The 23,481-nt window shown below is 42.8% G+C and overlaps 1 protein-coding gene and 1 long non-coding RNA gene across 3 annotated transcripts; one reads left to right on the top strand and one right to left on the bottom strand.

Annotated features, from left to right (window-relative positions):
- Positions 1–1,167: 1,167 nt before the first annotated feature.
- On the bottom strand, positions 1,168–22,317 carry epm2a (EPM2A glucan phosphatase, laforin). 2 transcript variants are annotated; one of them, XM_029741908.1, is made up of 4 exons: positions 21,793–22,317; positions 9,297–9,471; positions 2,530–2,779; positions 1,168–2,362 (listed from the first exon to the last, which is right to left on the bottom strand). In XM_029741908.1, exons 1-4 carry the CDS (start codon positions 22,037–22,039, stop codon positions 2,192–2,194), a joined length of 843 nt encoding a protein of 280 aa, XP_029597768.1. In that variant the 5' UTR covers positions 22,040–22,317; the 3' UTR covers positions 1,168–2,191. The 2 variants fall into 2 exon arrangements, with proteins under 2 accessions (XP_029597768.1, XP_029597680.1); XM_029741820.1 differs by having other exon boundaries at positions 2,535–2,779; positions 21,793–22,314.
- LOC115180078 (uncharacterized) lies at positions 19,983–21,253 on the top strand. Its single transcript, XR_003873039.1, has 2 exons — positions 19,983–20,960; positions 21,098–21,253. It is a non-coding gene; the product is annotated as an uncharacterized LOC115180078 (long non-coding RNA).
- Positions 22,318–23,481: the final 1,164 nt, after the last annotated feature.

Genomic DNA, 23,481 nt, shown 5'->3' with positions numbered 1-23,481 from the left:
GGGTGTTTTCCGTCTTGAATTTGATTTAATAACATTTTACTGGAGCGCGAACAGGAAAGGATCCATCTTCACTGCGGCTCCACCACTAAATCATTTGGAAGGCGAATTAGAAGAATGGATATGTGTTATGGATTAAATCACATAAATGAATGCAGAAATAATAAATACATGCTGATAGCTGCCAGGGACAACTGCCTAGAACAGGCAACAGAAACGAGATAAACACAAACTCTTAATTTAAGCTATTTATGGATTAAATTTCACGAAAGCGTTACTATGATTTGCTCCACGCTGTCTCTCGTCCTCACAAACACACACAGCTTTTAAAATTCTAAATGTTTCTCTTGGCTCTCGTTCTCACTCACACACACTTCTGACCACTACAGTGCGATGCATTATGGCCCTATAACAACTGGTCTAAGGTTTTACTGTATAGCTTGGTATGGGTAAGGTATGGTCTAGGTAGGGACACCTGGGCTGCATTCAGTACGTTTTTAAGTTCTGGAATGTTCAATTGAACGAAAGTGATGCTGTATTGAACAACCAGTTGAAAAACGGGGAGGGGTTGGGTTGTGGAACACTGACAGCATGGCCACTGCCCATTTAATACACCACTCATTGCTTCAAGCCACATCTCGCCAGACCCACCAAACGGGAAAAAACATACCTCAAAATCTGTTCAAGAACATCCCAAAAACATTTGGGGAAAATGTGTTGTTCAATACAAACCGTTCCGCAACGTAGGAAATGTCAAAACAAACTCAACGCACCTCTGTTGCTTGTGCATTCTGTGCACCAAATAACCACTCAGTAAAATAACATTCTGTACCACAGAGCATTATGGGTAAACAACAACATTCAGCCCCTGGCGGCATCATGGGAGAAAGTTGGCTGCTTCAAACCTATCCAGCACTCTCAGCTCCTTTGAAGTTGGCCACAGAGAGGCGAGTCTCGACATGAACTCAGTTCTTATTATGCATGCATTAGAAGTGGTCTGGAGGAAATGTTGTTTTGTTACTTACACATAAGTAGGACCTGAATAATATTGCGTTGTTGGGATACGTAAACAAAGATGACTTCTAAAAAGAAGTTTGGAGGAGTCTTATTCTTCCTCTGGCAGCAGTCTCTTCTTTCAGATGGAGAGAAGGAGAGAGAGAGAGAGCAGGCCGGCTTTTTATTTATTTTTATTTTGCAGGATATTACATTTTCCTATTTGCAGCGGCATTAAGGCTTCTACATAACAAAAGCAACCATCATTTGTATTTGCAGGGAGCCACCATTGACTATGAAAAGACACAATTTCTCTCAGAAGGTAGCGGAGGTGACACAGCAGTAATCCCTTCTTACTGAGGAGTATAATGTGGAGAGAAGATAGGCTGAGAGCAAAAGAGGAGCAGTTTATAGTTCTTTTCTTTCCTAAACTCACCCTCATGACAGTGAAATTCTCACCTTGCCACCGACTTTGTGCCTGACCCAGTTTATATTTACTGTTGTCTGGATCCGCAACTCAGGCTGGATCCTGCAGGAGCTACAAGTCTCAGTCAGTCATAAGTATTCTATTAGCAGCTCTGCAGTCACCACAACAGCTTCAAGGTGCCTTTTTTGAAATGTCAGCTCTGTTCACTGATTAATTAAAACAAGGGTTGAACAAAAGGTCCTTCTAAAACCCCAGCAGACAACAACAGAAATCTACAGACAATGTTCTGGACTCAACTGCCTTTTCATGACGCAATTAGAAATAATACCTTCAATAAATAAATGAAAAACAACCCCAAAGCTGAAAAACAAACACATCACAATGAGAAGTATTAATAGCTTTCTGAACCTGTTGGCAGCAGCTAGTAGAATTCCCTCTGGGTACCTCATCATTGACCAGTTTATGACAGCCACTCAACTAAACTGGTCATTTGCATTGGATCAAATCAGTGCAGAGGTTGATATTCACTTAAGTTATTTCACCTTCTGGCATCTTCCGCACAAGTCAACTAAACATATTTTCTCCACTGTCTCTATGGCACACTGGCAGACAGCCATGCACAGCTAGGCAGCAACACTCCACACCACAGGGGGCTCTACCCTCATGTTTGCGGATAGCAAACAGAGGTGCGCAGGCGTCCAAACTTCTGCATGAAGTCCTCCTGGGCATTTACCAGTGCCTCCTCGTCGATGTACACCGCCGCCCTCCTGGCTGTCACAAAGTACTGCACCTTCCTCTTGCTCCAGCCCAGGACGTACATGAGAAGACCGCACACGGCTGCGGTGGAGCGCCCAACGCCAGCGTTACAGTGAACGTAGACCGTGTGACCATTCTCCAGGAGACCGTGCAGCAGGAAGACAGCCTGGGGAAGAACTCTAGTCCGGCCTGCAGGGGGCGACATACAAAGATATGTCAGAGGAGGGCTTTCTGACTATTCTTTACTACTCCTGGACATTTCCCAGATCCATAAATGAGGGCTTCATGACTGTCTACTTCACTCCTGGAGAGACACAGTTGCAGTGCTGAACACACCCCAGACCCCCCTCTCCTACCTCACCTTCAGTGCTCATGTCTGGTGTTGGGATCCACACGTACGCCAGGCCACAGTCCCTGTACAGGTGCATCATGGTCTCTGGGGTCATTTCTTGCCCGGGGTCGCGGCGACAGCCGGACGAGTTGTTGACCATATCCCCCTCCGTCTGAAAGTTCATCACCGCGGTAACACCCAGCTCTTCCTTCAGCTTGAGGGTCACATGCTCCACCTGGCGAGGGCAGCTACCCAGAAACACCCGGGGCAGGACTCTGGAAAACGAGCAGAGGGAACAGTGGGGTGAGGGAGACAAAGAGGGGGTGACAGAGTGACCTTGATGCTCAGCCATACCCGTTGAAGGACCCTGGTAGCAGATAGGGGGCACAGGATTTGAGGGAGTGGGGTTGATAGGGTTGAAGTGGTTGAGGGAGTTGGGTTGACGGGGTTGAGGGAGTGGGGTTGATTGAGTTGATGTGGTTGAGGGAGTGGGGTTGATGTGATTAAGGGAGTGCGGTTGATGGAGTGGGGTTGATGGAGTTGAGGGAGTGGGGTTGATGAGGTTGAGGGAGTGGGGTTGATGGAGTTGGGTTGATGTGGTTGAGGGAGTGGGGTTGATGTGGTTGAGGGAGTGGGGTTGATGGAGTGGGGTTGATGTGGTTGAGGGAGTGGGGTTGATGGAGTTGGGTTGATGTGGTTGAGGGAGTGGGGTTAATGGAGTGGGGTTGATGTGGTTGAGGGAGTGGGGTTGATGGAGTGGGGTTGATGTGGTTGAGGGAGTGGGGTTGATGTGGTTGAGGGAGTGGGGTTAATGGAGTTGAGGGAGTGGGGTTGATGAGGTTGAGGGAGTGGGGTTGATGAGGTTGAGGGAGTGGGGTTAGGGAGTGGGGTTGATGTGGTTGAGGGAGTGGGGTTGATGGGGTTGAGGGAGTGGGGTTAGGGAGTGGGGTTGATGTGGTTGAGGGAGTGGGGTTGATGGGGTTGAGGGAGTGGGGTTGATGGGGTTGAGGGAGTGGGGTTGACGGGGTTGAGGGAGTGGGGTTGATGGGGTTGAGGGAGTGGGGTTGATGTGGTTGAGGGAGTGGGGTTAGGGAGTGGGGTTGATGGGGTTGAGGGAGTGGGGTTGATGGGGTTGAGGGAGTGGGGTTGATGGGGTTGAGGGAGTGGGGTTGACGGGGTTGAGGGAGTGGGGTTAGGGAGTGGGGTTGATGGGGTTGAGGGAGTGGGGTTGATGGGGTTGAGGGAGTGGGGTTGACGGGGTTGAGGGAGTGGGGTTGATGGGGTTGAGGGAGTGGGGTTGATGTGGTTGAGGGAGTGGGGTTAGGGAGTGGGGTTGATGGGGTTGAGGGAGTGGGGTTGATGGGGTTGAGGGAGTGGGGTTGATGTGGTTGAGGGAGTGGGGTTGATGGGGTTGAGGGAGTGGGGTTGACGGGGTTGAGGGAGTGGGGTTGATGGGGTTGAGGGAGTGGGGTTGATGGGGTTGAGGGAGTGGGGTTGATGTGGTTGAGGGAGTGGGGTTGATGGGGTTGAGGGAGTGGGGTTGATGGGGTTGAGGGAGTGGGGTTGATGTGGTTGAGGGAGTGGGGTTAGGGAGTGGGGTTGATGGGGTTGAGGGAGTGGGGTTGATGGGGTTGAGGGAGTGGGGTTGATGGGGTTGAGGGAGTGGGGTTGATGGGGTTGAGGGAGTGGGGTTGATGGGGTTGAGGGAGTGGGGTTGATGGGGTTGAGGGAGTGGGGTTGATGGGGTTGAGGGAGTGGGGATGACGGGGTTGAGGGAGTGGGGTTGACGGGGTTGAGGGAGTGGGGTTGATGGGGTTGAGGGAGTGGGGATGACGGGGTTGAGGGAGTGTAGTATGGGGAGGTAAGAGAAGCGCATAGGGTTGAGGGGTTGGAATGTGGAAGGTAATATGCCCAGGGGGTGAGAGAGAGCTAAAAGGCACTAGTCTGATTCCTGGGGAGAGTGGTGGTATTTTTTTAAAACTCTCCCAGACAGACCACAGGCAAGTGATCTAAAGCTGTTTTCTCTCCACCCAAAAGATAAAAAAATTCCCCACTTCTCGGAAAAGCGATCTGTCCTTCATCTCATCGCTCTCTCCCTCTCCTGTCATTTTCCCCAGCTGTTTTTAACCCCTGACCTCCTCCCTTCATTTTCTGCCCTGTCATTCTCAGCCAGACTCCATTTAGAGCTCATTAGCATGCGTAAAATCAACAGTCAGTGGGAGGTGACACATAAAAGCATGGACAGCTTCACAGAGTGATGTCCTCGAGTGACACCAAAGATGGTGGATAAATGAAGATGGTTAACGGCCTGTGTGAACTATTGAAACAAAAAGTACGTTCTCGTCTACTTAACTGGGTGTGCCTCCCATAGACACCAATGCAATAGCAGCTGGTCTGGTCTAGTTAGTTCATTGACTTTTATTGAACCAGAAAAAAACAGAGATGGACACAGACTTCTGGGTTTTAATGGAAAACCAGGGCGGTGGCACTCAAAGACAGATGCTGCTGATTTGCTTAAGAGCTCAATGGAGATTATTCAGGAACTTTTGCCTCCACATTAGATTTAGAGCTGGTTGTTTTTCTAAGAAAGACTCTCTCTACATCCGGAAACTCTATTCAGTTCTGCTAAAATCCAGTGGAATTGAGTGATTCACAACTCTCATAGAAATGGGCATACTGATTCTACACAAGGATACAGTGTAAACTTCTCTCGAAAATCCCAAGTGTGTAGTTTTGTATTTAGTAGCATCTACAGTAGGTTTTCGTGTTCTCCACACTGTGTGTCAGCTTTAAAACATGGTTTAAAGGCTTAACTGGCCCATTTGGTACAGATGAAGGTGTGGGCTGGTGTGAGATCATCTTCTTTCCCACTGGGTAAACTTGGCCAGTCCTGGCATGGCAGTAAACAGAATATTACAGTAAACAGAAACAAACAGATCTAAACTATTGAAATAGCCCAACTGTACAAACATGCTGGGAGTTACCTCTGATCGACAATGCTCCTGGAAAGGCCATGAACCTCTCTTTCAGATAAACAATAATACATGTATTAGAGAATGAGGTGTATATGATACCAGTGGCTACACTGATACCAGCCTGGAATTCTCATTTAAAAAGCAAATTTGCCTCCTGCAGCACAGAGGTCCTTGACAAAAGCTTGTAAGGTCATGGGCCACAAATTACAAATTAAAACCAGCTGGACCTAGCCAGTGGCCACCCTCTCCCTCATTTTCATGCAAGGTGTGTGTCCAGAGCTTCAGGGGGACCAGGCTAATTTCTGCTGTGTCCTGCAGCTCACCTCAGCGCAGGGTGTGTGACCTGAGCAAAGAGGGCAAATGTGTGTGTGTGTGTGTTTGCTACTGTAATGGGTCTTTGTCATTTATTTCACCCCACTTTTTCCTATTGCCCTTATTCAGAGGGGTGGGGTTAAATGTGGAAGACACATTTCAGTCGAATACATTCAGTTGGACAACTGACTAGGTATCGCCCTTTCCCTTTCACCCATAATATCAAAGTCAAAGAATTACACATCCAGCACAAAAATGTACCGCTCAATTCTATTTCCAATCGCAACATTGAATAACTACATTGAATACAACCTCTCAATCTGCTGTTAGTAAATGACTTAATTTAGTCCAACGTGCCACTGAATTGTTATGACACAGCCAAATGAAATGACTCGCCATCTCTCACAGTTTGTGAAGAGAAGGAGGGAACAAAAATAAGGAAATAAATGATGGTGACAGTCTGGCTGTCACATTGGAAAGGATTATTATCAGTGACCTCCCCTAGGCTTTGCCCTCCTCTTTACAAAAATCTATTTAAGGTCTTTAACACTTTTAATCTTTTGTTACTCTAATGGATTTGGCGAGCTATCGTTAACGAAATGAGCTATCTATGAGGTGCCCAGAGGACATAGCTAAATATTGACCCCCCCATCTCTCCAACAAGTGAAAAGAGAAGGTCATGGGGTTAATGCGATACAACCACTAATGGTTTAACTTCTGAAGAGCCCTTGAATGCGTTGTCCCACTGAATTAATTGCTGAGTGCCTTACAAAACCCAGTTCCCATAGTAATTAAAATGGTGTGTGAGAGAGCAAAGCTTAAAAAGGAAGGAGGAGAGTAATCATGGCTGGCTGTCGCTGCTTGGAGATTGAAGAGGGTGAAGCATCACACTCATGACATGAGGATGTGGTGGGAGGAGCCATTCACCTCAGGATCAAAAACAGGTAACTGACAAAATAAAGGAAACACCAACATAAAGTGTATTAATTTAAAAACAAATATTTTAACCTTAATTTAACTAGGCAAGTCAGTTAAGAACAAATTCTTATTTATAATGACGGCCTACCAAAAGGCAAAATACCTGCTTCGGGGACGGGGATTAAAAAAATAAAATAATAACATATAAATATAGGACAAAACGCACATCACGACAAGAGAGACAACACTACATAAAGAGAGGCCTAAGACAACAACATAGCAAGGCAGCAACACATGACAACACAGCATGGTAGCAACACAACATGACCACAACATACTGTAGTAGCAAAACAACATGGTAGCAGCACAAAACACGGTACAAACATTATTGGGCAGAGACAAGAGCACAAAGGGCAAGAAGGTAGAGACAGTAAGGCATCACACAAAGCAGCCACAACTGTCAGTAAGAGTGTCCATGATTGAGTCTTTGAATGAAGAGACTGAGATAAAACTGTCCAGTTTGAGTGTTTGTTGCAGCTTGTTCCAGTCGCTAGCTGCAGCGAACTGAAAAGAGGAGTGACCCAGGAATGTGTGTGCTTTGGGGACCTTTAACAGAATGTGACTGGCAGAACGGGTGATATATGTGGAGGATGAGGACTGCAGTAGATATCTCAGATAGGGGGGAGTGAGGGGGGAGTGAGGCGTAAGAGGGTTTTATAAATAAGCATCAACTAGTGAGTCTTGCGACAGGTATACAGAGATGACCATCTATACAGAGATGAGGAGTATAGAGTGCAGTGATATGTCCTATAAGGAGCATTGGTGGAAAATCTGATGGCAGAGTGGTAAAGAACATCTAGCCGCTCGAGAGCACCCTTACCTGCTGATCTCCGTAATCTAGCATGGGTAGGATGGTCATCTGAATCAGGGTTAGTTTGGCAGCTGGGGTGAAAGAGGAGCTATTACGATAGAGGAAACCAAGTCTAGATTTAACTTTAGCATGCAGCTTTGATATGTGCTGAGAGAAGGACAGTGTATCGTCTAGCCATACTCCCAAGTACTTGTATGAGGTGACTACCTCAAGCTCTAAACCCTCAGAGATAGTAATCACACTTGTGGGGAGAGGGGCATTCTTCTTACCAAACCACATGACCTTTGTTTTGGAGGTGTTCAGAACAAGGTTAAGGGTAGAGAAAGCTTGTTGGACACTAAGAAAGATTTGTTGTAGAGCATTTAATGCACAATCCGGGGAGGGGCCAGCTGAGAATAAGACTGTATCATCTGCATATAAATGGATGAGAGAGCTTCCTACTGCCTGAGCTATGTTGTTGATGTAAATTGAGAAGAGCGTGGGGCCTAGGATTGAGCCTTGGGGTACTTAATAGGGTGTTGGGGCACCATAAGCTGCCAGAATAGCTTCAGTGCGCCTTGGCATAGATTCTACAAGTGTCTGGAACTCTATTGAAGGGATGCAACACCATTCTTCAACAAGAAATTCCATAATTTGGTGTTTTGTTGATGGTGGTGGAAATCGCTGTCTCAGGCACCGCTCCAGAATCTCCCATAAGTGTTCCATAGGGCTGAGATCTGGTGACTGAGACACACACACACACCCTTTAAACCCCCTATGATCCTTTAAGACTCCTCTCAAAGTCACTGAGATCTCTTCTTCTAGCCATGGTAGCCGAAATAATGGGCAACTGGGCATTTTTTTCATTTTCATTTTACGTCATTTAACAGACGCTCTTATCCAGAGCGACTTACAGTAGTGAATGCATACATTTCATACAATTTTTTTTTTTTTTTCTTTTCTGTGCTGGCCCCCCTTGGGAATCGAACCCACAAACCTGGTGTTGCAAACACCATGCTCTACCAACTGAGCTACAGGGAAGGCTTTTATACATGATCTTAAGCATGATGGGATGTTAATTGCTTAATTAACTCAGGAACCACACCTGTGTGGAAGCACCTGCTTTCAATATAGTTTGTATCCCTCATTTACAAAGTGTTTCCTTTATTTGGCAGTTACTGCACTGAAGTTACGGGGAGCACATTTTTGGAAACATTAAGTTAATAGTCATAAATTATTCCAAGACAAAATAATACCAAGACAAAATAAAATCTACATCTTATTGAAAGAAGCCCTTTTGCTTTGAAAGGGGCAACTTAATTGGCAGAATGTGGAAGAGAGCTCCATTAAAAAAGCTGTCCCACTTACCAGGGAAACACACCCCCTCAGGGGAACTCATTAACTTTTACAGCATTATCAAATTATGTACACACCAGTTTTCACATCACAAAAGGCAGGCAAACAATAACTTACAACAAGCGTCTCATTTCATTACTGGGGGAAGGGGTGCTGTAGTTAAACTCACTAGGATACAAGTCTGTCTCTAGTGTTTGCTTGGAGGCACAGCTATCCACTGATGCCTCAAAGAAAAAAAGGAGGAAGCTGATTATTTGAATAACGCAAATAGCCAACTCTCTCTCGCACGTGGGATGGCTACAGACAACCTCAAACACTCATGAGCGTTGCAAAGGAGTGATGCCACCTGTGGGAAGACAATTGGGTCAGGTATTATGTTACCTGTTGAAATGCATGGCCTGCTGGCCGGCCACGCCAAAGTAGAAGTCAGTCGTGTGCTTCATCTCGTCCGTATGACCTGTCTCCTCGATCCAGTGGCCAATAGGGTGGCAGTACACCCCGTCCACCAGGTTGCTCTGGTCGTACACACAACATCTGTCGTGGTGGGAACCATTGCCTGGGAACAAAGCAAATAAAGCATGTTTGTATTAAAGGCAAAGATTATCTATTATATTGACAAGATAGCCAAGTGACCGCTCTAACAATGGAAATACATGTCCTAAATGATTGAAGGCAGGTCGAGATCAGGTGGGACCATTCTAGCCAATGAGAGGTCAGATACCTGTGTGAACAGGCAGAACTAAGTTGTTTTTCTCAAAGTTGCCAGAATACCACTTGCATCCACTTATATTAGTACAGTTGTAACAGCCTAAACATTACGAAACTTCTATTCGATCAAATAAACCTCATGTAATTCGACACTCTCATAGAATAGACCTCTATACAAAAACATGCTTGTATCACGAAGACAGATTTTGGGCGGTGTAAATTCTCTTGCTTCTCCTCTTCTTCTCACTTTAAGGTGATGTGTACTGTAATAGCCCTTCAAGTAGGCTTACAACACCAAATAAAGAAACAGTTATTCATGAAGTTATTAGTCCTATTCACTGTTAATTCAATCATTTGCAAATAGGCCTAGAGGACTTCGAGCTAGGCTTCATGGAAACCATTCACATGTGTATCTTTATCAAGAAGATATAGCAGATGCCGGGGGCTGATCTACTGGTAGTGCTGCCGCCGGGACCCTATATGCAAGGGTTAGATCCCCCACTCACTTTCTGAACTCTGTCCCCCTCATCCATCTCATATTCTAATCTATCTTTCAACAAAACTTCAAAATACCCCCCAAAACATATTTATTTAAAGAAGATACAGCAGATGAGTGAGATTGCAGGGAATGATGGACGAGATATTGCAATTCGGTGGGCCATTGTAAGGCCTTCCTTCCGTCCTGGTATTCATTAAGGTGGTAATGGGACAAGCATGCTATAATCACCCTGCACCGCCCTTTCTGTCAGAAAGAGCCAAACCCCTGAGCTTGTGCAATTCAAAGACGTGCCTTTGCCGCCATCAAGTGGTTGAATGGCTTATTACAGATGAAAGAGAGGCAGAATAATTAATACTGAACTTGTAGTCTTCTAGGCAATACCTTGGTAAAAAAAAATTACATCGGATATTTGGTTGTCTCGAAAATAGCCATTTAACCAAGTATGCCATGACTATGAAGATGGTATATTCTGAATCGGGTGGTTGGAGAATCCACACCTAAAAAACATTATCTATTATACAGTGTATATATAAAGAGTACCAGTCAAATGTTTGGACACACCTACTCATTCAAGGGTTTTTCTTTATTTTTACTATTTTCTACATTGTAGAATAATAGTGAAGACATCAACACTATGAAATAACACATATGGAATAATGTAGTAACCAAAACAAGTGTTAAACAAATTCTTCAAAGTAGGCACCCTTTGCCTTGACAGCTTTGCACACTCTTGGCATTCTCTCAACCAGCTTCACCTGGAATGCTTTTCCAACAATCTTGAAGGAGTTCCCACATATGCTGAGCACTTGTTGGCGGCATTTCCTTCACTCATCCCACACTTTTGTCATTCTCTCAACCAGCTTCATGAGGTAGTCACCTGGAATGCATTTCAATTAACAGGTGTGCCTTGTTAAAAGTTAATTTGTGGAATTTCTTTCTTTCTTAATGCGTTTGAGCCAATCAGTTGTGTTGTGACAAGGTAGGGGTGGTATAAAGAAGGTAGCCCTATTTGGTAAAAAAACACATTGCAAGAACAGCTCAAATAAGTTAAGTCCATCATTACTTTAAGACATGAAGATCAGTCAATCCGGGAAATTTGAAGAACTTTGAAAGTTTCTTCAAGTGCAGTCGCAAATACCATCAAGCGCTATGATGGAACTGGCTCTCATGAGGACCGCCACAGGAAAGGAAGACCCAGAGTTACCTCTGCTGCACAAGTATACGTTCATTAGAGTTAACTGCACCTCAGATTGCAGCCCAAATAAATGCTTCACAGAGTTCAAGTAACAGACACATCTCAACATCAACTGTTCAGAGGAGACTGTGTGAATCAGGCCATCAAGGTCAAATTGTTGCAAAGAAACCACTACTAGAGGACACCAATAACAAGAGATTTGCTTGGGCCAAGAAACACGAGCAATGGACATTAGACCGGTGGAAATCTGTCCATTTGTCTGACGAGTCCAAATTTGAGATTTTGGTTCCACCCGCCGTGTCTTTGTGAGACACAGAGTAGGTGAACGGATTGAAGCATGGAGGAGGTGGTGTGATGGTGCTTTGCTGGTGACAGTGTCTGTGATTTATTTAGAATTCAAGGAACACTTAAACAGCATGGCTACCACAGCATTCTGCAGTGATACGCCATCCCATCTGGTTTGCTCTTAGAGGGACTATCATTTGTTTTTCAACAGGACAATGACCCAACACATGGTACTGTAAATTGAATGGTACTGATTTTTGATTTCAATCTTTAATAGCTCTTCACAAAGCATGCCATGACTATGAAAATTATTCTGAATCAGGGAAGGATGGAGATTTTTTTCCTGTTGTAATAAACAAACAACAAAAATATATCAAAATTTAAACAACAATAGAAGCCTTGGATTTTTCTCCAACCTTCCCTGATTCAGAATATATAATTGTCATAGTCCTGGCACACTTTATGTATCAGCTATTGAAGATTGAAATCCAAAATCGTATTATTATTATTAATTATTATTATTATTGTTATTGTTATTATTATTATATATTTTTCCGTGTGAATTGTTCTGCATCCACTCCTGTTTCAGAATATGCCATCTTCATAATCATTGCAGGCTTGGTTTAGAGGTCTGTGCTGCCATGAGGTTGAAGGAATCGTCCGTAGAGCTCCGAGACAGGATCGTGTCGAGGCACAGATCTGGGAAAGGGCACCAAAAAATGTCTCCTGCATTTTATGTCCCCAAGAACACAGTGGTCTCCGTCATTTTTAAATGAAAGAAGTTTGATACTACCAAGACTCTTCCTAGAGCTGACCGCCCGGCCAAACTGAGCAATCGGGAGAGAAGGGCCTTGGTCAGGGAGGTGACCAAGTACCAGATGGTCAGTCTGAAAGAGCTCCAGAGTTCTTCTGTGGAGATGGGAAAACCTTCAAGGAGGAAAACCATCTCTGCAGCACTCCACCAATCAGGCCTTTTAGGTAGAGTGGCCAGATGGAAGCCGCTTCTCAGTAAAATGACAGCCCGCTTGGAGTTTGCCAAAAGGCACCTAAAGCACTCTCAGACAATGAGAAACAAGATTCTCTGGTCTGATGAAACCAAGATTGAACTCTTTGGCATGAATGCCAAGCGTCATATCTGGAGGAAACCTGTCACCATCCCTATGGTGAAGCATTATGCTTTGGGGATGTTCTTCAGCGGCAGGGACTGGGAGACTAGTCAGGATTGAGGGAAAGATGAAGGGAGCAAAGTACAGAGAGATCCTCGATTAAAACTTGCTCCAGAGCGCTCAGAACCTCAGACTGGGGAGAAAGTTCACCTTCCAACAGGACAACAACCCTAACCACACAGCCAAGACAAAGCATGAGTGGCTTTGGGACAAGTCTCTGAATGTGCTTGACTGGCCCAGCCAGAGCCCGGACTTGAACCCGTTGAAATATCTCTGGAAAAACCTGAAAATAGCTGTGCAGCGACGCTCCCCATCCAACCTGGCAGAGCTTTAGAGGATCTGCAGTGACAAATGGGAGAAACTCCCCTATATCCGGTCGTGCCAAGCTTGTAGTGTCATACCCAAGAAGACACAAGGCTATAATTGCTGAACTGCTGCCAAAGGTGCTTCAACAAAGTACTGAGTAAAGAGTCTGAATATTTATGTAAATCTGATATACGTTTTTTATGTTTGATACATTTGCAAAAATGTCAAAAAAACTATTTTTGCTTTGTCATTATAGGGTATTGTGTATAGATTGTTTTTTCCCCTCGTCAATTTAATCAATTTTAGAATAAGGCTGTAACATAACAAATTGTGGAGCATGTCAAGGGGTCTGAAAACTCTTGGAATGCGCTGTATATTAGGCTGTTTGCATTACTGGGCTATATCAGCCAATATGCTAGATGTAGTTTGAAGAGAGCAGAGTTGGAGAGACTTGCACTCTCTTGAGCTATTTTTATAGCCTACCTTTTAGAAGTGGGACAAATTTCAGACAGAGAAATATGGGTGATCAATATTTATTTTTAGGCAATGTAGTAAACTATAGCCTAGTCATATTTAGGAAGTACATTTTCTTGGAAAGACAACTGCCCCTTGCATCTGCACCCATGTATAGGCTGTAGCCTACTCTGTTTAACTGAGACCAGATGCGCACCTGATCTCGCAGGTTTAGCTACTGAACAAGAAGCAGCAAGAATGATGACAGCGTCACTTGCTATGTTTTGCATATAGGATATAGTCTACCTTTTAGGAGGACAATTTGCAGGCAGAGACAAATAGGTAATCGATAGTTATTGAAAATTAGAAAACATTGTACCATTTCCTTTTCAATTATAAATTTTTTGATTGCACTTCAACTCACGTTGGTTGAGCGCCCACCACTTCTTTCTATTATCAATATGTATTTACATATTTAAATATTGTAGTTAATTTCATATTTAAGTTAATTGCCACGTGATTGCCCGCCCATGTAGGTAGCCTACTCTTATTTCAATGAGACCACACATAGGCACACTTGAACTCGCACCCCCAATTAGAAACCGTGGTAAAGACAGTTTCAAGTTGGATTTTCGAAGGATATTCGCGCTTTCAAACCTTAATAGCTTTCAAACCACTTGAGCCACAGACTCCAAATAAGTGTCATGTTGAAAAAAATTGCACACAACATTGCACAGGTCTTATTTTCACTATTTGGACATTAATTCGCTTTCCAAAGCTAATAAACATGTGGAAATGTGAGCAGCATTGTGTATTCCTAGATGAAAGTACAAACTTTTTTTACATTCAAATTTCAATAGCTCCTTGATAATGTGACCTAATGACTTCAAACAAGGTTCAGAATGTCCACTGACTATACCTTCATATCACACACTCTGATGTTTGTCTACTTTCATCTCATGCTATTAGACTTAAATCTGTAAGCTTTGCAGGCCTTCATTTTACATGGGTGTTAAACATTTTTTTTTTAAGTTAACAAACCAGCCTCGCAATAACTATCTTTCACATGGACACTGAAAAGATCTGCAAATGGCTGTATGTGGTATGGATCAAGGACAGGAGAGGTGTTCAAACAGAGGTGCTTAAAGGAAGGCGCACAGGTAGGCCTCATGAAAAGCAATGTTTCATATGCTCTTTTTTATCACAGTAATAGGCAGTGATATGTCAGTCACAGTGAGCTTGATAAGGTGAAAGAATCCTTTTCATAGCATCACTTTCATATACTGTACATTAACACAAAGAACGCAGTTTACATAACCTGATAATGACTTGATATTTGAGTGCATTCACAACAAGCCACCTGCATTCACAACAAGCCACCACTTACAAAATGCAATAGTGCATTTGAGGGTTAGTTTTTCGAATAAAAAATAGTTATTTAATGCATGGCTTACTATTTCTAACTGGAAAAATAAATTCCTACGTCTTTTGTAAGTAAAATCCTTTTTCCAAAATTGATTTAGGTATATTTTTGTAAAGAGGTATGAGGGTTGTGATATGGGTCATTTAATAGTAAAATCATTGAAGGGATCAATACCTTTCTATATTGATTCCCCAGTATCTGCATGAACCATCAGGCCAAGTGTTTTTGGTTGAAAGAGAAAGAGAGAAGAGGAATCTTAACACGCTGCATTCAAATTCAGGTCTCAGTTATTCCATTGCACTGGATCTAATACCTATTAGCATTTTACATACATTCATAAGTGTAATAATTTTTTAGGACATACTGTGAAAAGCTCTTGGCTGCTGGCTCTGTCACTTTCAGACATGTGCAGAGCAGACTGAAAAAGGAAGGGTAGCTCTTGACTTGAACCACAGGGGTTCACTGTAAAGAGAGAGTAATCCAAAAGGCACAGACACACCCCTTGACTTTCAATTGGCACCCTTGACCTGTATGTATTCTCTCCTGATTGGCTCTGTGGTGCACAGTCTGGCAGTCTGACTAAAGTGCCAGAGGTATGAGGAGAGACATCCTCCTTTGTATTTATGGGAACAAATATTTCCTAACACTTTGGATCCTATTCTTGGACAGTTAGAAGACACAATGCATCAATGAAAAAAATATATAATTACTAATTACTGTCCATGAGTAACCTCAACCTAGTGGGTCTATGGGTGTTTGGGCCAATAAAGTGCCAACTCAATTCTACCACTGACTAGTCTCTCATGCCCCTATGAACGGGGACACAGGGCAATAGTTTTTAATCTAAACCAGCCCTTTTTTACTGGAATACACTAACCCCTAATTGGGGCTCTTTTCTTGACACATAGTAGCAGTTTACCAGATAAGAAGTCAAGAAGATCAAAAAGTAGATTGTTGTAAGAGTGTATTACATCCTGTGCTGGCCCCATTGTCATATCCATTCTGGATTCTGAGTGGTTTGTTTGTGTTTACATTCTCCCCAAGACAGAACTGCCAAAGGGGGTGGAGCTGCAATCTACTGCAGAGACAGCCTGCAGAGTTCTGTCATGCTATCCAGGTCTGTGCCCAAACAGCTTCTAACTTTTAAAAATCCATCTTTCCTGAAATAAGTCTCTCACTGTTTCCGCTTGTTACAGCCCCCCCTCAGCCCCCACCTGCGCCCTGGACACCATATGTGAATTAATTGCCCCCCATTTATCTTCAGTTTGTACTGTTAGGTAACCTAAACTGGGATATGCTTAAAACCCCGGCTGTCCTACAATCTAAGCTAGATGCCCTCAATCTCACACAAATTATCATGGAACCTACCAGGTACAACCCCAAATCCGTAAACTCGGGCACCCTAATAGATATCATCCTGACCAACCTGTCCTCTAAATACACCTCTGCTGTCTTCAACCAGGATCTCAGCGATCACTGCCTGTGTCCGTAATGGGTCCGCGGTCAAACGACCACCCCTCATCACAGTCAAACGCTCCCTAAAACACTTCAGCGAGCAGGCCTTTCTAATCGACCTGGCCCGGGTATCCTGGAAGGATAAAGACCTCATCCCGTCAGTAGAGGATGCCTGGTTATTCTTTAAAAGTGCTTTCCTCACCATCTTAAATAAGCATGCCCCAATAAAAAAAAAAATAAACCGGGAACAGATATAGCCCATGACCAGCACAAAAACATCCTGTGGCGTAAAGCATTAGCATTGAATAGCCCCCGCGATATGCAACTTTTCAGGGAAGTTAGGAACCAATATATAAAGGCAGTTTGAAAAAGCTAACCTTTGCTTTCCTAACAGAAATTTGCATCCTGCAACACAAACTCCAAAAAGTTCTGGGACACTGTAAAGTCCATGGAGAATAAGAGCACCTCCTCCCAGCTGCCCACTGCACTGAGACTAGGAAACACTGTCACCACTGATAAATCTAGGATTATCGAGAATTTCAATAAGCATTTTTCTACGGCTGGCCTTGCTTTCCACCAGGCTACCCTACCCCGGTCAACAGCTCTGCACCCCCCACAGCAACTTGCCAAGCCTCCCCCATTTCTCCTTCACCCAAATTTAGATAGCTGATATTCTAAAAGAGCTGCAAAATCTGGACCCCTACAAATCAGCTGGTCTAGACAATCTGGACTCTCTCTTTCTAAAATGATCCACCGCAATTGTTGCAACCCCTATTACTAGCCTGTTCAACCTCTCTTTCGTATCGTCTGAGATCCCCAAAGGTTGGAAAGCTGCCGCGGTCATCCCCCTCTTCAAAGGGGGAGACACTCTAGACCCAAACTGTTACAGACCTATATATATCCTACCCTGCCTTTCTAAGGTCTTCGAAAGCCAAGTTAACAAACAGATTACCGACCATTTTAAATCCCACTGTACCTTCTCCGCTATGCAATCTGGTTTCAGAGCTGGTCATGGGTGCACCTCAGCCACACTCAAGGTCCTAAACGATATTATAATCGCCATCGACAAAAGACTTTACTGTGCAGCCGTATTCATGGACCTGGCCAAGGCTTTCGACTCTGTCAATCACCACATTCTTATTGGCAGACTCAACAACCTTGGTTTCTCAAATGACTGCCTCGCCTGGTTCACCAACTACTTCTCAGATAGAGTTCAGTGTGTCAAATCGGAGGGCCTGTTGTCCGGACCTCTGGCAGTCTCTATGGGGGTGCCACAGGGTTCAATTCTCGGGCCAACTCTTTTCTCTGTATACATCAATGATGTCGCTCTTGCGGCTGGTGATTCTCTGATCCACCTCTACGCAGACAACACCATTCTGTATACTTCTGGCCCTTCTTTGGACACTATGTTAACTAACCTCCAGACGAGCTTCAATACCATAGAACTCTCCTTTCGTGGCCTCCAACTGCTCTTAAATGCAAGTAAAACTAAATGCATGCTCTTCAACTGATCGCTGCCCGCACCTGCCCGCCTGCCTAGCATCACTACTCTGGACGGTTCTGACTTAGAATATGTGGACAACTACAAATACCTAGGTGTCTGGTTAGAGTGTAAACTCTCCTTCTAGATTCATATTAAGCATCTCCAATCCAAAATTAAATTGAGAATTGGCTTTCTATTTCACAACAAAGCATCCTTCACTCATACTGCCAAACATACCCTCGTAAAACTGACTATCCTACTGATCCTTGACTTCGGCGATGTCATTTACAAAATAGCCTCCAACACTCTACTCAGCAAATTGGATGCAGTCTATCACAGTGCCATCCGTTTTGTCACCAAAGCCCCATATACTACCCACCACTGCGACCTGTATGCTCTCGTTGGCTGGCCCTCGCTTCATATTCGTGGCCAAACCCACTGGCTCCAGGTCATCTATAAGTCCTTGCTAGGTAAAGCCCAGCCTTATCTCAGCTCCATGGTCACCATAGCAGCACCCACCCGTAGCACGCTCTCCAGCAGGTATATTTCACTGGTCACCCCCAAAGCCAATTCCTCTTTTGGCCACCTTTCCTTCCAGTTCTCTGCTGCCAATGACTGGAACAAATTGCAAAAATCCCTTTAGCTGGAGACTAATATCTCCCTCACTATCTTTAAGCATCAGCTATCAGAACAGCTTAGAGATCATTGCACCTGTACATAGCCCATCTGTAAATAGCCCATCCAACCTCCTCATCCCCATATTGTTATTTTATTTTTTTGCTCTTTTGCACCCCAGTATCTCTACTTGCACATTCATCTTCTGCACATCTATCACTCCAGTGTTTATTTGCGAAATTGTAATTATTTCACCACTACGGCCTATTTATTGCCTCACCTCCCTAATCTTACTTAATTTGCACACACTGTATATAGACTTTTCTATTGTGTTATTGACTGTACGTTTGTTTATTCCATGTGTAACTCTGTTGTTGTTTGTGTCCCACCTCTGATTTATCTTGGCCAGGTTGCAGTTGTAAATGAGAACTTGTTCTCAACTTGCTTACCTGGTTAAATAAAGATGAAATAAAAAATATTTTAAAAATACTGTATGTGGGAATGTCTTATGTCCGTCCTACATGTAGTGTTGGTACATGGAATATTCCTCAACTGAATATATCATGAATTGCTATTACAAATAGAAGTATTATGTTCAACAGCTGACATTTTCAGATATTATTTTGACAAACTCTTTGTGGCGTACAATTCATTCTCTATTGTCATAGATTTGGTGGGCACTGTCATCTTTGTGATATGACTTTCTTTATGCACATACTGAGGAAACTGTCACTTAATATTTTTTTCTTAAAGTCTACAAACGCTCTACATTTATTCACTCTGTGATAGATAGAGTTGGATCCTATATGTTACTTTTATTATTGTCCTGTAAATGGTTCAGTGCCTATAATTTAGGCTGTGTGTAGAATGGGGCATAAAGGAAATTACCTCTATTATTAAATTACTACTAGATTATAGTGATAAGGAAAACAGCATACACATTTGGCCTGTGTATTCATTTGCCTATAACTAATCAGAATTCCATTATGTTTACATTTAAAAAAAGAATACTTCAAAATGAGAAGATCCTGCCATGGAAAAGACGACTGGGTGGACATACAGTGGAAAGGAGGGGAAATAACTCACACCATGCAGCAGGACACCTTCAGCTGTGGGGTCTTTGTAATGCAGGTTTGATAGTTATATTTTCAATAATGAATGGTTAGCTGTTATGTGACAATTAGGTCAAAAACTCTATTTAATATTTTGGTGTAGATGGCCAAGTTGCACAGAACTTCCAACATCCCCTCCCAAATTGATATGAAACCTTCAAAAACACATGCAGCAACTGCGAAAAGAAATGGCTGAGGAACCACTAAAAATGTCTGGTATGTAATGACATTTAATTCAAAGTAAATGTAAATTCTTTATTTTTATGTAGTTGTGTGGGACAGCCATATGTTCAGTTCAGGCCTATGATTTCAGAGTTCAACAAAGCCAACAACTGATTCATGTGTGCCACTGATAAAGAACCTGGATGTGGCCCAAAGACTGACTGGGTTAGTAACTTTATTTAACATGTTCATAATCTTTTGACAACAGTGACAGCATGTAAGACAATTTATGATATAACACAATGGATGGCTAATTCGTCATACTACATTGATATTTTATATTATTTATAACGTGTTATGCTTTGTTTTGTTTTAGATTGAATGTTTTGCATGCCAACGGTGGTTCCATGTGCTGTAACTAGGAATGAAGACAAAAGAGTTCAGAGTGAAGAACACAAACTGGAAGTGCAGTCTTTGTTGTTGAAAATGTCTGCTATACCCCATCCACACTGAAGAGGCTATGAAATGTACATCAACCAGGGATAAAGAGAAAGTTAACACTGTGAAATATTTCATACTTATTTGAAGTTAAGTGTCTGGTGACATGTTGGAAAAGACTAAAGGTCTACAATTTCTGTTTAATTTGTCTATATTACATTTTTATTCATTTATTTACTGGCCACCATTACTGTGGTTACATGTTCAGTATATGTATTGACCAGCAAACCCACTGCAGCCTACCTCACTAGCTCACTCACCATCCCTGCTTTGGATAATTAATAGCATGACTCTCGTACTTTGCCCTTTTCCTTTATGGTTTATATTAACGACGAAAGGAAATATTATCTGTTTCTCTCCTATTGTGTAGCCCTATTAAATACAGTGGAAAAATAAAAAAACAGGGAAAATAAGTACTTAGAACTACAAATGATTATAGATAAATATTAAAGAAAAGGGTAAACACAACACTGGACTGAACCCCCTAATTGTCAAACTAATATTAATGTACAACAATATAGAAGATACATGACTAGAGGTTATGCAATATGGGTGTATATACACTGCACGCTTCTTAGGTGTGTAATTGACATGACCAAGGAGCTACTGAAATTTTGCAAACTAAAGGGTGTGCAATATAGAAGGGCAGTCAGTGGACATTCTGAACCTTGTTTGGAGTCACTAGGTCATATGACCAAGAGGCTATTGAAACTTTTAATCTTGAAAAAGTTATGTAAAATCAGATGAAAATGGACAAACTAAAGGGTGTGCAATATAGAAGGGCAGTCAGTGGACATTCTGAACCTTGTTTGAAGTCACTAGGTCATATGACCAATGAGCTATTGAAATTCAAAAATGTAAATAAATAATTTAAAACATATGTAAATCGACAAAAAAGTGTGTGCAATGTGTGTCTATGCCATCGGGTTAGCTACAACCAGTTTTTAAAACGTTTTAGGAGTATGGTTAAAGAGCTATTGGAATTTGAAAAATGTGATTTGTCACTATGTTGACGGTCCCTAACTGCTGTTGGTGGACTTAAGGAAAACTACAGGCCAACCTGAAACTGTCTTTACCTCGGTCCATTAGGAGAGGGAAAAGGCTACTGAAGTTGAAGCACCGAATTCTGATTGTGTGTGAATTATGCGAAAAATATGTACTTTTAATACAATGGGTAGGTTTAGGCTAACGCATACAAAGCAGAAAGTCAGTTTCCAAATAATCTGAGGGACAACTAAAATATTTTCATCCCTACATGTCTCGCTGCAATGATCTCCGCAGATATGCCACCCTCTAGCTTGGTTCAATAGCTATTGACGAGAGAGAACCGAATATTCAGCACATTTCCAGTATGAAACAAAATGTACCTCGGGCTCGGTAAATGGCATGGAAACAGATGGAAATAGTTCAGCATTGAGCATGGCCTACAGTAGCCTAAGTAATTCGATTATCAAAAACAGTTGTGTTGGCTATAAACCCAGTCACTGACTAAATGTTAACTATTCATTTCATAATACCTTCCCAGATGAAATTGCCCCCCACTCGTTTGATGAACTTCAACCACAGGCTCTCTTGGCATGGTTCTGCCAGATGCACGTCGGCGATCCAGAGGCAAGGTTCGCGCATGGACAAAACCACCTGCGTCCGTTTCATCAGAACCGCATTGTTTGGGTCCCAGTGACCCATCTCCGAACGGGACCCTAACACAAACACCTCTACGTCCGGGCATTCCGGAGTGAGAATGACGCCGAACCTGTATAACATCCCCCTAAATAAACTAAAAGGTCACTACGAGATACAATATTGTCGCGGTTTAGTAGCCTACTGGTAAATTACTAGGCTAAATCGCGGCGCTTTCATAGCTCACTCCCTTTGCGATAAAGGCTGCACAGCAATGCCATTGCGTACAATAGCATACACGTTGGAAACTATCTTTACTTGACATTACCACTGCGTTGAATTTTGGGCAGACTATCATATTCATTTGCCCTAAAAATAAACCTAGGTTGGGAAAAAAAACAGCTGGGACTATCTACGGTGGCTGGGTGAGGACAATTTTCCTTGGTGCGCTGTGTCATGTAAAGGTGCATGCAGAACCAATAAGTCGATATAATCGATAACAATTATCAGAAATCACGCGATATGAATCAGACACACTAGTTGGTCAGAAGGTTGAAATCAACGTTTCATATCGTACTTTCCGAGTAAACAAAAAGCATCAACCATTGCTGTTTTACTCCCCCGTATACGTTGGTGGCGGTAATGAACATTTTATTGTGCTGCAACTAAAACTAGAAGAAGATATTCTACATGATTTACAATGCTAATGTAATGATTTAAAAAATATATGTTTACCCCTGGATAGCCCGCAAATATGACCCATAGTAGGGGAGAATATTTATTGAGTGCAATTCGATCTGAATATATAATCCATTTAAAAGGATTTGCAATTTTGCATTAGCAGTCTTCGGCTTAACAATGGCACGGTGTCATTTACTGTTTTCGGTGCTAAGCTGCGTCTAATTTATTTTGCTGCGTCTCTTGTCTGTCTCATGAATCTCCATACTTTTACCGATGTGAGCACTAGTTCACTTTCTTGCATGGATTTAAACTCTCCAGCCAATGCTTACACCATTCATATAACCAGGGACCAATATCCAAAGTGGGTACTTAGAAAGACTAATTTCATATGATATGCCTACATTTAAAATGCATATGGGGGATACTATGGGCAGAGCAAGATGTGATTGGGCCTACAATAACCCCAAAAGGTTGAGAACCGCTGGACTAGGCAAGTATTAGATGGTACATTATAGCAATTCCAACTATAATCATCCATTAGCCAAGATGCCCAATATATTCCTGTCCCATGCTTGATGAAGCCAAAAGATGTCATCACCTGTCTGGAGCCATTTCAGACTACTTAATGTCCATGCGAAGCGCAACTTCCTACCCATAACTGTCTTTTAGATTCCCTATAAGAAAATAATAGAGTTTAAGCAAAGGAACTCCACTAGTCATGCATTATGATACAGTTGATAATTATGTGTCATATGTATCAGATCATTTAAATGTAATTAATATTATATCTTAATTTAGAATGCATCAAACGTAGTTGTTATTGTCTTGTTTTTCTTTATAGATGCCATCTTTTAGAAGAAAAAGAGCCACGCTGGTTTACAGAGACCTGACTAGAGGCGTGATAG

This window comes from Salmo trutta, chromosome 1 (assembly GCF_901001165.1).
Source record: "Salmo trutta chromosome 1, fSalTru1.1, whole genome shotgun sequence".
NCBI lineage: Eukaryota > Metazoa > Chordata > Actinopteri > Salmoniformes > Salmonidae > Salmo > Salmo trutta.
This window is presented reverse-complemented; position numbering and strand designations above follow the sequence as displayed.

Excerpts from the sequence above, each read along its gene's own strand:
- epm2a (XM_029741820.1), bottom strand. The coding sequence starts at position 22,039 with ATGTTATACAGGTTCGGCGTCATTCTCACTCCGGAATGCCCGGACGTA. Across the intron at positions 9,472-21,792 it reads GGGCAATTTCATCTGGGAAG|GCAATGGTTCCCACCACGAC; the intron begins GTATTATGAAAT and ends CTTTGTTCCCAG. Across the intron at positions 2,780-9,296 it reads CAGGCCATGCATTTCAACAG|AGTCCTGCCCCGGGTGTTTC; the intron begins GTAACATAATAC and ends CTCGTTTTCCAG.